The sequence below is a fragment of the Sus scrofa genome, chromosome 6, assembly GCF_054392235.1.
Source record: "Sus scrofa isolate SSC_HxYL_T2T_F1_AM1 chromosome 6, Sscrofa_HxYL_maternal_Yorkshire_Landrace_v2.0, whole genome shotgun sequence".
Taxonomy (NCBI): domain Eukaryota; kingdom Metazoa; phylum Chordata; class Mammalia; order Artiodactyla; family Suidae; genus Sus; species Sus scrofa.
This window is the reverse complement of record NC_139388.1, coordinates 98,056,721-98,072,979: the sequence shown is the minus strand read 5'-3', so window position 1 is coordinate 98,072,979 and position 16,259 is coordinate 98,056,721. Positions and strand designations below refer to the sequence as shown.

Below are 16,259 nucleotides of genomic sequence, written 5' to 3'. Positions count from 1 at the left end.
GCCGTCGCCATGGAAACGTCCTTGACATCCTCATGGCCTGGGCGGGGCTTCGAGGCGGGGCGGGGCCAGCAGCTCGAGAGTTTCTTTCTGCTCAACCTTCGAGGAAAGTTCTCCTGCGTTTAGCTTGTCAAGCCTCCTGCTCACCGGGATCGCCTTAGCACTCTTGGAAGCAGGGGAAACTTGAGTTCTGGATCCCTTCGCTGCGTCCAGCTCACGGTTTGAGTAAGGCGCAGATCACTTTCGCTGATCCTGGATTTTGTCACCCGCAAATGGAATCATTTGACTCCTCAGTGAAGGCTGAGGAAGATTCCCAGAGGAAGGCATTTAAAGTTCCCAGGTTTTAAAAAGAGTTTGCCTTTAATGGAGAAATGGCGACGATTTGCCCGGCCGACGATTTGCCCGGGCTACGATCTGTGATTGCATTTCCTTCTCTTCCCCTTTCCTTCGTATTTCCAAACGTAAATGTCATCACAGTCTGCGCACAATTTTGCATCTTGCTTCTTCCATTTAACAAGTCAGACTTTTTTCCATTTGTCGTATAGTTTGTAAATACCATTGCAAATGGTGACATAATCTCTTTTCTACTGCTGGATGTGTAGTTTGTCCCCATGTTTAGTAACTAGTAATAACGCGTCAACAAACAACCTTGAGAGGAGCTTTTTCCCCCCAATTTGTTTTTGAAACCTAAAACTCCCGCCCCACAGAGTCGGGTCCCTAAGGCCCCGCCCACTCGGGATTCTGATCGCGTTATCCGCCGCGAGGGTTTCTGGGAGAGCGCGCACCCGGAAGCGGAAGTCCAGGACTCAAGTCCGTCATTTCCTTCACGGAGAGGAGCGCGACGGTCCTGTTTTTCCTTGGCTCAGCCGTTTCACAGCATGAAGGAGGTGAAGAGCGAGCGGGAGCGGGGAAGTCGGCGAAGGCACCGGGACGGGGACATGGTGGCGGCGGCGACGGTGGTGGTGAAGCAGGAGCGCCTCAGCCCGGAATCCGCGCCTCCTGTCCATCGCCGTCCGGACTCCTCCGGCGGTAGCCCTTCCCCGCTGGCCGGCGAGTCAGGCCGCCCCGGTCACCGCGGGAACCGAGCTCGAGGAGGTAGCCGGTAAGTGGGAAGCAGCCTGGGGTAGACCTGAGGTCGGGCTTTTTGAGAAAGGGGGACAGGGCTGGCACCAGGAGCACACCTTGAATGCTGAGCGCGGCAGCTTGAATTAATCCTAAGGCGATAGAAGTGACCGGTTGTGAGTGTGTTAACGTTTACTCTGATACCTGTTACTTGCGTTATACCTGGGCGTTAAACGCCTAATGCCTGATGGGCAAGTTCTTGCTCCTTCATCTCTGTGTGCTCAGCATTTCTCCGAGTATGGTCCAGCTGATGACAATGATAGTTTATGTTGAAATGAAAGATTTTTCCCACCTGCCTCCAAATGGGGTTATTTTTTCAGTTATCTGCCCCAAGAAGTTTTCATATCCTGAGCCTAGGTGATCTGTCTGATATTCTGGGGGGAAATTGTCTTTTGCGAACAATTTATTCATTCATTCGACATAGTTTTGTCGAGTACTTATTATGTGCTAAAGACCTCATAGGTTATAAAATAATGTGGAAAATAGCTATGTACAATTTTTTAAAATATAAATGTATATGTGGAATTTGAATCAAACTGTAAAATTATACACAGATAAAACTGAAATAAAGAAAATAATGGGAGTTCCCATTGTACCTCAGCAGTAACGAACTGGACTAGTATTCTTGAGGACTATGAGGATGTAGAATTCATCCCTGGCCTCGATCAGTGGGTTCAGGATCCAGCGTTGCCATAAGCTGCATTGTAGGTCGAAGATGCGGCTCTGATCCTGTGTTGCTATGGCTGTGGCGTAGGCCAGCAGCTGTGGCTCTGATTTGACCCCTAGCCTGGGAACTTCCATATGCTAAGGGTGTGGCCCTAAAAAGACAAAAAAAAAAAAAAAAAAAAAGGAAGAAAGAAAGAAAAAGAAAAGAAAATATGAGGCAGGCAGGCAGGCCGTCCTGGGTATTGGGGTGGAAAGAATGAACATGATAGATGATCTCTACCCTGGTGAAACTGAGATGCTCTAGCCCTGAGACAGAATAACAAGGAAATAAAGAAAATAATTTGTTAGTAACAAGTACTAGGGATAGGTTAAGACAGTAATGTCATAGAGAGTGGAGAGAAGTGGTTCTCTGTGAAAAGTCTGCCATTTGACCTGAAACCTGATTGATAAAAATAATCCAGGCTTGTAAAGATCTAATCAGAGAAAACAAGCAGTGCAAAGATCCTGAAGTGGAATTAATTGTGTTCCTTCTAGAAAAGGAGGAGGGGAGGGGATCCGGTATAGTGAGGTGGGTAGGAATGCGGTGGGAGAGAGAAGAGGTAGAGCCTGGAGCCAGAGGACTTGCTGATTGATTGTGAGCGTGTTGGGGAGGAGCATGGGGCCTCTTGGTGGTAAGGGGGAGAAAAAAAAAGAATCTAGGATGACTTCTAGGTTTTTGGCCTGAGGAACGGATGGATAGTGGTATCAGTTACCCTGATGGCAAAGATAGGAAAGTTGAGAGGTGGGAATTTAGCCTTCTCTTATCGAAGTGAGAAGTTTCAATTGGCAGCTACATATGTGGGAGACATTCAGGGCTGAAAAAGTGAAGCTCCTGACTCCTTTAGTGTGATCAGCAGAAGCCTTCACAAATGTGATGTTTGTGTTAGTAGATAGGCCTGATACTTGAAGCTAATTTGTATGAGCGAATGAAAATTGAGATGAAATTTATGTGTACCATTCTCTGAACAGGTCCCCACCGAGAAAGAAAAATAAGTCCTCGGGGAGAAGAAGCAAGTCTCCCCGGAGTAGGAGAAGCCGAAGTCCTCACCACTCAACAGTCAAAGTGAAGCAGGTAAGCGGATTGAGATGTTTTCATACCGGCTCCATCAGAGCTGGAGTGTTGTGTGTGTGTTCACCTCTGCCTGCGGTGGGCTTTTCTAGAAACTGGCTTTTTGGGGTTTTTTTGTCTGCCTGTTTACTTCGTTAAACTAAACCTTTTATTTTGAGATAACTGTTGATTCACCTGCAGTTGTAAGAAAATAATACAGAAGTGGTTGTTTCTCCCATTGGAAGCATTTTACATAATTATAGAACTCTATTCCAACCAGAAAAAATTTTTAAGGGAAAAGTGGTTTTTGTTTTTAATTAAAGTATAGTTTAATGATAGTTCCCTCTGGTGTACAGTAGGTCCTTGTTGATTATCTATTCACAACCAAAATATTGACATCAATACAGTTAACATGCAAAACCTTTCCATCACCACAAGATCCCTCATATAGTCCTTTTGTAGTCATATTCATTTCCTTCGCACCCTTAGCCCTCAATTCCTGGCAGCTTCTCATCTCGTCTCCATTTTGTAATTTTGTCATTTCACAAATATTATGTAAATGAAATCATACAGTATGCAGTCTTATGGGATTGGCTTTTTTCCATTCTGCAAAATTCTTTGCAGATGCATTTAGATTATTGCATCTCTGTAGTTCATTCTTTTTATTGCCGAATGATATTCACTGGTATGGGTTTAACCATTTTCCCATTAAGGAACATCTGGGTTGTTCGCAGTTTTTGGCTCTTAGACATAAGGCTGCTGTGTAAACATTTGTGTACAGGTTTTTGTGTGAACATGAGTTTTTATTTCTCTGGGATGAATGCCTGGGGGTGCAGTTGCTGTATGGTATGATAGTTCCATGTTTAATTTTTTTAAGAAATTGCCACACTGTTTTCCAGAGTGCTGTGTTAATTTTCTAGGTCTTCCATAACAAAATACCACAAACTGGCTGCCTTAAACAACAGAAACTGTATTTTTTTCCACAGTTTTAGAGGCTAGAAGTCACAGACCAAAGTTTCAGCTGTTTGGTTTCTCCTGAGGCCTCTCTCCTTGGCTTGCAGCTAGTCACTGTCCCAGCTGTGTTCTCACATAGCCTTTCCTCAGTGGCTCATGTCCCTGGCTCATGTCTCTTCCTATTAACCACAACAGCCATGTTGGATTAGGGTGTCAACTCCTTTCAACTCAACCAGTTTTTTTTTTTTTTTTTTTTTTTTTTTTTAAATCTCACCTCCACAAAATTTGGTTACATTCTTAGATGGGGGGATTGGGACTTGAACATATAAATTTGGAGCGAGTACAACATAACAGTGGCTACACCATTTTACATTTCCACCTATAATGTGTGAGTGATCCAATTTCTCTGCATCCTCACCTGCATATGGTATTGGCACACGTTTTTGTTTTTTTTTTTTTCTTAGCCATTCTGATAGGTATGAAAGTGCTACTGTGATTTTTAGTTTGCATTTCCCTGAGGCTGATGGTGTTGACCAGCTTTTCATGTGCTTATTTGCCGTCTATATTTCCTCTCATGTGAAATGTCTCTTCATGTCTTCTGCCTGTTTTCTAGTTGGATTATTTGTTTTGTTTGTTTTTTTAAACTCTTGAGTTTTAAGAATTCTTTTTCATATTCTTCAATACTAGGTCTTTTGGGGTGAATGGTTTGCCAGTGTTTTCTTCCTGTCTGTGTCTTGTCTTTTCATTCTCTTAATAGGGTTTTTCTCTGAGTGAAAGTTTTCAGCTTAGGTGGAGTCCAGCTTATCCATTTTCCTTTTATAGATTATGCTTTTGGTGTCTAAGAAATTTTTCCCTGGCCCTCAATCCCAAAAGAATGGTTTTTTTCTTAATATTTGTGATTTAGGTCTGTGATCTATTTTGAGTTTGTTTTAATATAAGGTGAGAGCCTTAGATCAGATTTCATATTTTGGCCCATGAATGTCCACTTGCTTCAACACCATTTGTTGGAATTTAATTCCTTTAATTGCTTTTGCTTCTTTTGTCAAAAATCTGTTGGGCATGTGTGTGCCTATATTTTTGGGTTCTCTCTTCCATTGATCTGTCATTCTGCCAATACTGCAGTTTTGATTACTGTAGCTATATAATATGTTCTCAAATTGGATAGACTGATTCTTTCACTTTCTTCTTTTTAAAAATTGTTTTAGTGATTCTAGTTCCTTTGTATTTCCATATGAAATGGAATAGTCTTGTTCGTATCTATAAGATTGTGCTGGGATTTTGATTGGAATTATGTTAAAATTGTATTTGGGGGAGAATTGGCTTTTTATTTTATTTTTTAAATTTCTTTATTTTTTTGCTTTTTAGGGCCACACCCCCAGCATATGGAGGTTCCCAGGCTAGGCGTCTTATTGGAGCTACAGCTGCCGGCCTACACTGCAGTCACAGCAACAGATCTGAGCTGCGTCTGCAACTTACACCACAGCTCGCAGCAGTGCCAGATCCTTAACCCACTGATCGAGACCAGGGATCCAACCCGTAACCCCATGGTTCCTAGTCGGATTTGTTAACCACTGAGCCATGATAGGAACTCCTTTATTTTAGAGTTTACTCAGGATTTGCTACATAATTCAAACCTCCAAATTGGGAGGAGTTTCTTTCTCTATAGTCTATATACATTTAATTCCTTTCTTGTTGATGTAGGACTTCCAGCACTATATGGAATAAGAGTAGTAAGAGCAGACAGTCTTGCCTTACTCTCAGTCCTGAGGGGGAAACATTCAGTCTTCTTTTTAAAGAAACTCTGTGGGAGTTCCTCTGTGGTACAGCGGGTTAAAAGATCCAGTGTTGTCACTGCTGCGACTCAGGTCACTGCGTTGGTGCTGGTTCCTGGCCCTGGAAACTTGTATATCCCTAAGATGCAGCTAAAAAGTAATAGTAACTCTAAATTACAAAGTGCAAATAGAGACATTGGCATTTAGAAAATGGATTTTCCTATGAATTTGAGAGACTGTGGGCCAACTTTCTACTACCTGAAAGATTCAAAGCCAGGGAGTTCCCATCGTGGCTCAGCGGTTAAGGAATCTGACTAGCATCCACGAGGACACAGGTTTGATCCCTGGCCTCGCTCAGTGGGTTAAGGATCCAGCGTTGCTGTGAGCTGTGGTGTAGGCGGGTGGCTGGAACTCTGATTAGACCCCTAGCCTGGGAACCTCCATATGCCATGGGTGTGGCCCTAAAAAGACCAAAAAAAAAGATTCAAAGCCAGATGGTCCTAATAGTCAGCTCTGTGAGTTGGTCAGGCATGGCCTTGGCTATTTCAGAATTCAGCCTCTGGAACCAGAGTATCCACATTGAACCTCTCAAACCACTTGTTAGAGGGTGGTGTGTGTGTGTATACAACTTGTCACTTCTTTGATTTAATGGATTTGACATGCTGCATTTTGTGGATCTAAGGTGTACAGTGTGTTACTATGATACATTTATATACTGCCACTGAAGCAATATTTATCATGTGTCATCATTATCATATAGTGTTATTGCATTACACACACTGTGCATTTTATCTCTGTGGTTTGCAAGTTTGTACCTTTTTAATTTTTTTTTTTTTGGCTGCACCCGAGGCTTATGGAAATTCCTGGGCCAGGAATCAAATCCAAGCTGCAGCTGTGGCAGTGCCAGATCCTTAACCCACTGCACTGGGTCAGGAATCAAAACTGCACCAACACAGAGACAACGCTGGATCCTCAGCCCAGTGTGCCACAGCGGGAACTCCACAAGTTTGTACCCTTAAATATCATCAGTCTTATCCTCTCACCCACCCACCTCCTGGTAATCACCATTTTGCTCCCTGGATTGTTTTACAATCCTGGGGCTTAGAGTATGGAACTGTTTTGATTATTATTATTTTGAAGTATCTCAGTTTGCTTATCTATGCTAACTTCTCTTCTGACCTCAGATTATCTCTTAAGAAGCTGATTTTGTGGTATTAATCAGGTAGAAACTTGGAAATGCCTCTCAAGCCAAAGGCAGTTGAAATTCAGTAACTTTCACCTGGATTGTGGGGGGTACACATAGCCTCTGATCTAAGCATGACTTGTACTTACAGGTATTCTCTTCTGTACCACTCAGCCACCATTAAAAATTAAATTTATGGGGAGTTCCCGTGGTGGCTCAGTGGTAACAAACGCAACTAGTAGTCATGAGAATGTGGGTTGGATCCCTGGCCTCACTCAGTTGCTGTGGCGGTGGCATAGGCTGGTGGCTACAGCTCCAACTCGACCCCTAGCCTGGGAACTTCCATATGCTGTGGATGTGGCCCTAAGAAGACGGGAAAAAAAAGCTACATTTATCGATTGCATATTCATCGTGATAACACAAAAGTATGTAAAATAAAAAGTGAGAGTATGGTTACTCCTCTCATTAGCCCCAGAAACCACACCCCTCTCCCCAACCAAAAAAAAAATCACCTCACTCCCCAGAGGTAGCCATTTTAATAGTTTGATATTTATACTTCAGAGCTCTATCATACTTATGTTCTTTTCTTTTCCTTTATGTTTTGATGTGTCTCTCTCTGTATATTCTATGCAAAGTTTTTTTTGTTTTTGTTTGTTTGTTTTTTGCCTTTTAGGGTCACACCAGGGGCATATGGAAGTTCCCAGGCTAGACATTGAATTGGAGCTGCAGCTGCCAGCCTACGCCACAACCATAGCAACTTGGGATCCGAGCCACCACATCTGCAGCCTATACCACAGCTCATGGCAAAGTGGGATTCCCAACCCACTGAGCAAGCCCAGGCAGGATCAAAGCCGCATCCTCAAGGATACTAGTCGGATTCGTTTCTGCTGCCTATAATGGGAACTCCTGCAAAGATTTTAAATAATAATAACTATTTATATATTATCCTACTTGATTTATCAGTAATTGAGAATATATGTTGAAATCTTAGTTATTTAGTATTACCTGATTACGTGATTTGTCATATTCTTTCTATAGTATCTACTAATTTTGCCTGGTATACACTTTTTGAAAATACACTTATTTGAAATTTGAAAAAATTTCACTTTTTGAAAAACTTTTGGGACTGAGAATTGCCCGTTGGATTTAGCAACATTGAGGTCACCAGTGGCCTTGACTAGCAATTTTAGTGGAGTAGTAAGGGTAGAGCCTAATTGGAGGGTTCAAAAGAAGATGGGGAGTTCCCTTTGTGGCTTGGTGGGAACAAACCCAACTAGTCTCCATGAGGACACAGGTTCAATCCCTGACCTCACTCAGAGGGTTAAGGATCTGGTGTTGCAGTGAGCTACGGTATAGGTCACAGATTTGGCTCAGATCTGGTATTGCTGTGGCTGTGATGTAGGCTGGCAACTGCAGCTCTCATTGAACCTCTAGCCTGGAAACTTCCATATTCTGCGGGTGCAGCCCTAAAAAGCAAAAAAAAAAAAAAAAAAAAGATGGAAGGAGTTCTCTTGTGGCACAGCAGGTTAAGAGTCTGGTGTTATCACTGCAGTGGCCCAGGCTTGATCCCTGGCCTTTCGGGGGCGGGGGGGTGGGGGAAGGTGGAAGAAGAATTGTAGACCAATTAAAACAAAATGCTTTAGGAGTTTTACTGAAAGGAGTGAAGAAATAAGAGTGGAAGCTGACATGGGACGTGGACTCCAGAGAAGAGCTGGAGCCTGGCTGATAGGTATGACCCAGTGCAGAATGGGGAAGTAGATTGTGTGCAAGAGAGGCGAGCATTGCTGCAGGAGTATTCTTGCTGAGAAGGAAGCTCCCAGGTGTAGGAATTAATTTGGATAGAAGCAAAATAGTTTACTTTTAGTCACAGGAAGGGAAGACAGAGTATATGGTTTGATACTGGTAGGTGGATAGATGTAGAAAATCCCTTTCAAGGTGTTCCCCTTGTGGCTCAGCAGATTAAGAATCCGGCTAGTGTCCATGAGGATGTGGCTTCCATCCCTGGCCTCGCTCGGTGGGTTAAGGATCTGAAGTTGCTGTGAGCTGTGGTTTAGGTCACAGATGTGGCTCGGATCCTGCATTGCTGTGGCTGCAGCATGGGCCAGCAGCTACAGCTGTGATTCGACCCCTAGCTCAGGAACTTCCACATGCCCCAGATGTGGCCCTAAAAAGAAAAGGAAGAAAAAAAAAATCCCTTTTGAGTCACTCAAGGATGGGGAAGACCATGTAAAAGATTTGAGGAGAGAGGGAAGGCTGAAACAGTTATCTGGGAGATTAAAGAGATGGAGGAAATGTAGGGTGGTTACTGGGCATCATCAAGGAGGCTTGGGATCATGCTGCTAAGGTGCGACCAGTCACTATGGTTTGTGTTTTCCTCTGGCCACTTTGATGTGTTTAATGCTGGGTGTGGTTCTGCCAGGACAGTGCAACAGAATGGAGGTGAGGGGATGTCACTGTGTCTGCAAGGGTCATCCTACTGCTTGACCATAGAATTTAAGTTAGACAGGAAGGGAAGAGAGGCCATCAAGAGAGGGAGGAGTTCCCGCTGTGGCTCAGCAGTAACAAACCTGACGAGAATCCATGAGGATGAGGGTTTGATTGCTGGCCCTGCTCGGTGGGTTCAGCGTCCGGTGTTGCCGTGAGCTGTGGTGTAGGTTGCAGATGTGGCTTAGTCAACTCCTAGCCTGGGGACTTGCCATGTTCCTTTAAAAAAAAAAAAAAAGGAGGGACTGTGCAGAGGTGAGAGGATCAGAGGTGTGGGTAAGTCTTACTGGGATAAAGATCATTAGAGTTGGGTAAAATATGAGCTGGAAAAGTGGACAGAAAGCGGACTGCTTGAAATTGGAACAGTAGAGGGGTTGCTGTTACTAGAAATGAAAAGGCGGGTATAAATATGGGGATGAGTGGCAGAGGTGAAAGGAGGAGACAAATAAGAGAGAAGCTCAATAGAGAGGCCAGCATGTAGGAAGGGGCACCTCCGTGTTACTGAAATCACCAAGGGGAGGATGCCTGGCAAGAAGTGAGAGGAAGGAATTCAGGGATAGTAAATGCCGGCAGCCACGAGAATATCGGGTGGCAGTGGTTTTATGTGGCGATTCAGAGCTGAGTGTTTTTAGGGAGAAAGAAAAGGGTGAGGAGTGTTCTAGAATTGGCAGTGAGAAGCGTGGGTGGTGCCTGCCTTATGTTCAGGCCCAGAGATGGTGGGAGTTGGGGAGGGGGTCAGAGGGAGCAAAAGAGCCGTTTGAGAGAGCCAGCTCTCAGGAGCTGTGTGCTCAGGGCAGAACCAGTTGCTGTTACAGCAAAAGGAGATGGGACCTACCTGGGAAAATGTGGAGTATGTAGATTGTTTTTGCCGAGCTTTCCATTCCAGGGGGCATTGCACAGTGGCTTCAGGAGTTGAAGGGTGGGGTTTGGGGACAGAATCCTGGAGATATAGAGCCTTAAGGGGATTCCAGTCCAGGGGAGGTAGGGGTGATGACCTGGAGTCTGTGACTTCTTATAGTGACTCATTTAATCAGGGATGAAGGACATAATGAGATTAGTCCTGGTGAACTCAAGGCAGATGGTGGTGGCAAGCTTGTGAATGTCTTGGGGTAGGAGGGGTGGGTGTCTGAGGCTCCCTCTCTCTTATACTTGTCTTTGGAGGCTGTGAAGTTTGGGAAAACTGGGTCCTGCTCTGAGAAAGTAGGCCTCCGCTTCACCCCTGGGTGTGGCAGGGAGAGGGCGTTGAGGCTGGGCTTGGGGAGTCAGTGGGAACCAGGTCTCAGTCCTGTGCGGGGATAACCCTGTCTTCCATGTATTCATTAGATAGTTATTTCTTCTGAAAATTGCTTGTTACCTTCTGTTGCCCATTATCTATTGCGCTGATTTTCAGTACTGAGTCTTTTTAAAGAAACGTTGATATGTTTCTTCATTTTTTCAGATTTTTTTTTTTGGCCACACTAGTGGTGTGCAACAGGTTCCTGCACCGGAGTTCCCATCGTGGTGCAGTGGTTAACGAATCCGACTAGGAACCATGAGGTTGTGGGTTCGATCCCTGGCCTTGCTCAGTGGGTTAAAGATCTGGCATTGCCATGAGCTGTGGTGTAGGTTGCAGACGCGGTTTGGATCCCGAATTGCTGTGGCTCTGGCGTAGGCTGGTGGCTACAGCTCCAATTCGACCCCTAGCCTGGGAACCTCCATATGCCGCAAGAGCAGCCCAAGAAATGGCAAAAAGACAAAAAAAAAAAAAAGAGTTCCTGCACCACAGCAGTGACAGTATCAGATCCTTTAACCACTAGGCCACCAGGGAACTCCCATTTTTCGAGATTTTAAAAAAGATACCTACACAGTTGCCCCTTGAACAATGTGAGTTTGAATTGCACTGGTCCAGTTACATGCGGATTTTTTTCAACAGCAGATACTACAGTACTCCATTTCCGCTTTAGGCTGACTCTGGATGTGGATGTGGACTCTCAAATACAGAGGAACCACATACACAGAGGGCCGACTACAACCGCTCAAAGGGTCAGTGCCCCTAAACCCCCACGTTGTCCAAGGGCCAACTGTAGTACAAGTTTCTTCTTACACATCTTGCATATTCCTAACGTTTATTCCTAGGTATGGAATAATTTTTGTTATAATAATAACTATCTTTTAAATAAGATCTTTTATTTTTTTTTAATTTTTTTTACTTTTTTGTCTTTTGTCCTTTTAGGGCCACACCCACGGCATATGGAGGGTCCCAGGCTAGGAGTCTAATTGGGGATAAAGCTGCCAGCCTATACCACGGCCACAGCAACTCCAGGTTTAGCCTCATCTGTGACCTACACCACAGCTCACGGCAATGCCGGATCCTTAACCTGCTGAGCAAGGCCAGGAATCGAAGCCGCCACCTCGTGGTTCCTAGTTTGATTCATTTCTGCTGCACCACAATGGGAACTCCCAAATAAGATCTTTTAAAATAACTATTGTGGGAGTTCCCATCGTGGTGCAGAGGAAACGAATCCAACTAGGAACCATGAGATTGTGGGTTCAATTCCTGGCCTCACTCAGGGAGTTAAGGATCCGACCTTGCTGTGAGCTGTGGTGTAGGTCACAGACACGGCTCAGATCTGGCGTTGCTGTGGCCCCGGTGTAGGCCGGCAGCTGTAGCTCCGATTAGACCCCTGGCCTGGGAACCTCCACGTGCCTGAGTATAGCCCTGAAAAGAAAAATAAACAAACAAGTGAACAAATAAATAAATAAAATTACTATTGTGTTTTTATTTTTGCATAAGAGAAAGCTAGCTTTCTCCCTTTCCTTTTTTTTTTTTTTTTTTTTTTTTTTTTTTGGCTTTTTAGGGCCACACCCACGGCATATGGAAATTCCCAGTCTAGGGATCTAATTGGAGCTGCAGCTGCTGGCCTACACCACAACCACAGCAATGGCAGATCCGAGTCACTTGTGACCTACACCTCAGCACACGGAAACGCCATATCCCTGACCCACTGAGCAAGGCCAGGGATCGAACCCGCATCCTCATGGATACTAATTGGATTGTTTCCACTGCACCACAACAGGAATTCCACGTAATTATTTTGTATGTGACTACTTAACTCACTCCGTTAGTTCTATTTTTTATATATACTTCCCTATAAGTTTGCCTATAGGTGTTCTTGTTTTTGAAGCTCTGAACACGGGCTCACACTGTTAGAACTATAGTTGGGCAGCAGCCTAGGGGCCTAGGGCACCTATTCAATGTGGTGGCCTTGCAAGTGACTACCACTGATAACCTTATTTGTGTGGGACATTTTGCTCTGAATGCCAAAGTCCAAATCACAGATGACTTTTTTAAATAAAAATTTTATTGGAGTATAGTTGACTCACAGTGTCGTGTTACACAAATGATTTTTCAAATGCAGCTTTGTTCATAGACTGTGGACTGCCTTTCATTTCCTGAATCTCTTTGGATATCAGGAACGTGAGGATCATCCCCGGAGAGGCCGGGAGGATCGGCCGCACCGAGAACCCTCAGGACAGGAGCACAAGCGCGCTAGGAACAGTGACCGAGACAGACACCGCAGCCATTCCCACCAAAGGAGAGGCTCGAGCGAGCGGCCTGGTGGTGGGCAGCCCCAGGGGCGGGATCGAGACATTCAAAACCTGCAGGCACAGGAAGCAGAGCGGGAGTTCTATAACGCCCGGCGCCGGGAGCACCGCCAGAAGAATGAAGCCAGTGCTGGTAACACATCTCAGGACTCACTTGCAAGGCCTGGTGGCAACAACAAAGACAAAGAGGTGCCTGCTAAAGAAAAGCCAAGTTTTGAACTTTCTGGGGCGCTTCTGGAGGACACCAACACCTTCCGGGGTGTAGTCATTAAATATAGTGAGCCCCCAGAAGCACGTATCCCCAAAAAGCGGTGGCGCCTCTACCCCTTTAAAAACGATGAGGTGCTTCCTGTGATGTACATCCACCGGCAGAGCGCTTACCTCCTGGGCCGACATCGCCGCATCGCAGACATTCCCATCGATCATCCCTCTTGTTCAAAGCAGCACGCCGTCTTTCAGTACCGGTGAGTGTCCATCTGCAGAGAGAAATGGAAGTGCCATCAGAAGCCAAATGTCTTGGTTAGGATTATTGGGGTGGGGGTGGGGGTGGGTGTGTGTACACATACACGTGCAGAAGCCTATGCCCCTCGTGTCTAATACTAGTCTCAGTTTCTACCTACTTGCAAGGCTGTTACGAGGATTAAGTGGAAGTAAAACTAAGGATGCCTGGCATGTGTTAGCTGAATCTGTATCTTGACAGGTTCCGTAGCACATCTTTTATTGTTGGATGTTCACAACAATCCTGTGGGGAGGCGAGGACAAGTATTAATACCCCATTGGACAGACAAGAAGATATAGCTCAGCAGAGCTGAGTGGCCTGCCTAAAAAATGATCACTATGGTAGAGCTCTGGCTCAAATCAATTTTAATTTGAACAATTTTGATCATTTTATCTGTTCTCTTGACTGTAAAGTCCAAGTCCATCATTGGTTTGTTCCCATTAGGACAGAGGCTAAAATACGGTGAAATATAAGTGAAAGAAGTATTATATGGCTTCTAAACAAATGTATTTCTTAAGCATGGCAAGAGGCCTTAGATTCCCCCCTCCTCACCCCAAAGGGCTGCACCTGTCGCATATGGAGGTTCCCAGGCTAGGCGTTGAATCAGAGCTACAGCTGCTGGCCTGCGCCACAGCCACAGCAACGAGAGATCTGAGCTACGTCTGCACCCTATACCACAACTCACGGCAACACCAGATCCCCGACCCACTGAATGAGACCAGGGATGGAACCCACATCCTCATGGATACTAGTCGGATTTGGTTCCAGTGTGCCACCACGGGAACTCCAAGGCCTTAGATTCTTCTAAGGTTTTGATCAGCCATGAATTCCTCCACCTAGTGACCGTTTATCACCGCATTTCTACTAAGCATATTTAACTCGCTCCCAATTTCCAAATCCATGGCCATACCTTCTCCTTGATTTCCTAGCATTTGAACTTGAACTGTGTTCAAGCCAGGTTATTTACATCATCATCTAAGCTATGTTAGCCAAGAGTTGGATGATATGAGGCAGGATTTCACTCACAGGTTTCTCTCCTTTATCTCTGTTAGGCTTGTGGAATATACCCGTGCTGATGGGACAGTTGGCCGCAGGGTGAAGCCCTACATCATTGACCTCGGCTCAGGCAATGGAACGTTCCTGAACAACAAGCGAATTGAGCCTCAGAGATACTACGAACTGAAGGAAAAGGATGTCCTTAAATTCGGGTTCAGCAGCAGAGAGTATGTCCTGCTTCATGAGTCCTCTGACACATCTGAAGTAGACAGGAAAGAAGATGAGGATGACGAGGAGGAGGAGGAAGTGTCTGACAGCTAGCAAACTAAGAAACAACCCAAACTCCCGAGAGACCTGTTCTTTCTTCAGAGGCTTTGGGATTGACTCTTAAGGGCACTGCCGTGCGCTCTGTAATGCCTCTTATTGCCTTAAGTCTTTCCTCTGTTGCTGACCAGCTTACGTTAGTTACAGTTTAAGAAAACTGATTTCTGTTTGGTTGAACTCTTTTCTGTGGCACATCAACCGCATGCCTGTGGGCGTTTGTTTTCCGAACAGTCTCACCAACACATCCCGTTTTAGTAGAAACATTGTGGCTTTAGTTGGTGCTTTCAGAACTGCTGTCTAGGAAACTATAAACCCTTCCTCAAAGGGGAACTGTGGCTTGTTCTCTTTGTACAGTTACTTTATTTATATAGTTGTTAAGCTGTGTGGACTGGGTTGGTTTTTGTTTGGGGGGCAAACCCCTGAACAGAGAATCTTACTAAGCTTTGGTTATTACCAAAACAGCCTCTAGACTATATACCAAAGCTTTGACCTGGTTGAGCTCTTGAGTCATGGAAATTGATTTTGCACTTCATCTGGGGGGGGGCGCGGTTTACCACATGACCTCACTATTGACTATTGGACTTAAAGAGATGCTTTATGGAGCCTGCTTAAGCATATGACTGTACAGGAAGATCATGGCCACTGCCGGTAGATGCTGATGACACGTCATGAGAGGCTGAAATGGGTCATGGATCTGTGAGAGAGCTCTGATTTCTCCTTGGAGCATGTTCATAACAGTTTTGATCATCTTATCTGTTCTTCAGCTTTGCATTTTTATTTTGATTTTATCTCCATTCTTCTCTGAGAAACACACTGTCATTTATGTGGCAGGGTCCTTGCTTTATTCTAACAACATACATATGTCTAAAGGAGGTTGTGTGGTTCACATGTTTCATCTTTTTAAAAAGACGTTCAGAGAGGTGGTATTTACCTTCCCAAGGCTGGAAAGCATGGGGAATTGCCCGACTTCCTAATTCTCTACCAGAGGAATATGTGTAAGTAGAAAAGTCATTAACTACTTACATCTATTGTGTGTGTGTGTGTGTGTGTGTGTGTGTATATATGTACATATTTAAGAAATTGTGTGTGAAAGAGCGGCATACTGATTTTCATGAGAATGTTTTGGGATGTAAATGTAATACTACATTATAGGCAAAGGCCTCCCTGCATTTGAAGAGCAGGTTTTCATTTATATATGTATTTTTGGAATAAAAAATAATAAAATTTGTAAATATAACCTCATTTCGATGTGTACTTCTTGCCTAGCATGGAGGTATGTTTGCTGCAAAAGAAATCTTTGTTACCAGTGTTTTGTTTTTTTTCTGCCTTTTCTAGGGCTGCACCCTCGGCACATGGAGGTTCCCAGGCCAGGGGTCTAATGGGAGTTGTAGCCACCAGCCCATGCCACAGCCACAGCAGCGCCAGATCCAAGCTGCGTCTGCGACCTACACCACAGCTCACAGCAACACCAGATCCCCAACCCACCGAGAGAGGCCAGGGATTGAACCCGCAACCTCATCGTTCCTAGTCAGATTCCTTAATCACTGAGCCACGATGGGAACTCCTATATCAGTATTTTTGAGTAAAAGG

The 16,259-nt window shown here is 44.8% G+C and overlaps 1 protein-coding gene across 1 annotated transcript; it reads left to right on the top strand.

Annotated features, from left to right (window-relative positions):
- Positions 1-814: 814 nt before the first annotated feature.
- Positions 815-15,911, top strand: SNIP1 (Smad nuclear interacting protein 1). Its single transcript, XM_021095969.2, has 4 exons — positions 815-1,099; positions 2,794-2,896; positions 12,719-13,314; positions 14,402-15,911. Exons 1-4 carry the CDS (start codon positions 876-878, stop codon positions 14,664-14,666), a joined length of 1,188 nt encoding a protein of 395 aa, XP_020951628.2. The 5' UTR covers positions 815-875; the 3' UTR covers positions 14,667-15,911.
- The last annotated feature ends 348 nt before the right edge of the window (positions 15,912-16,259 follow it).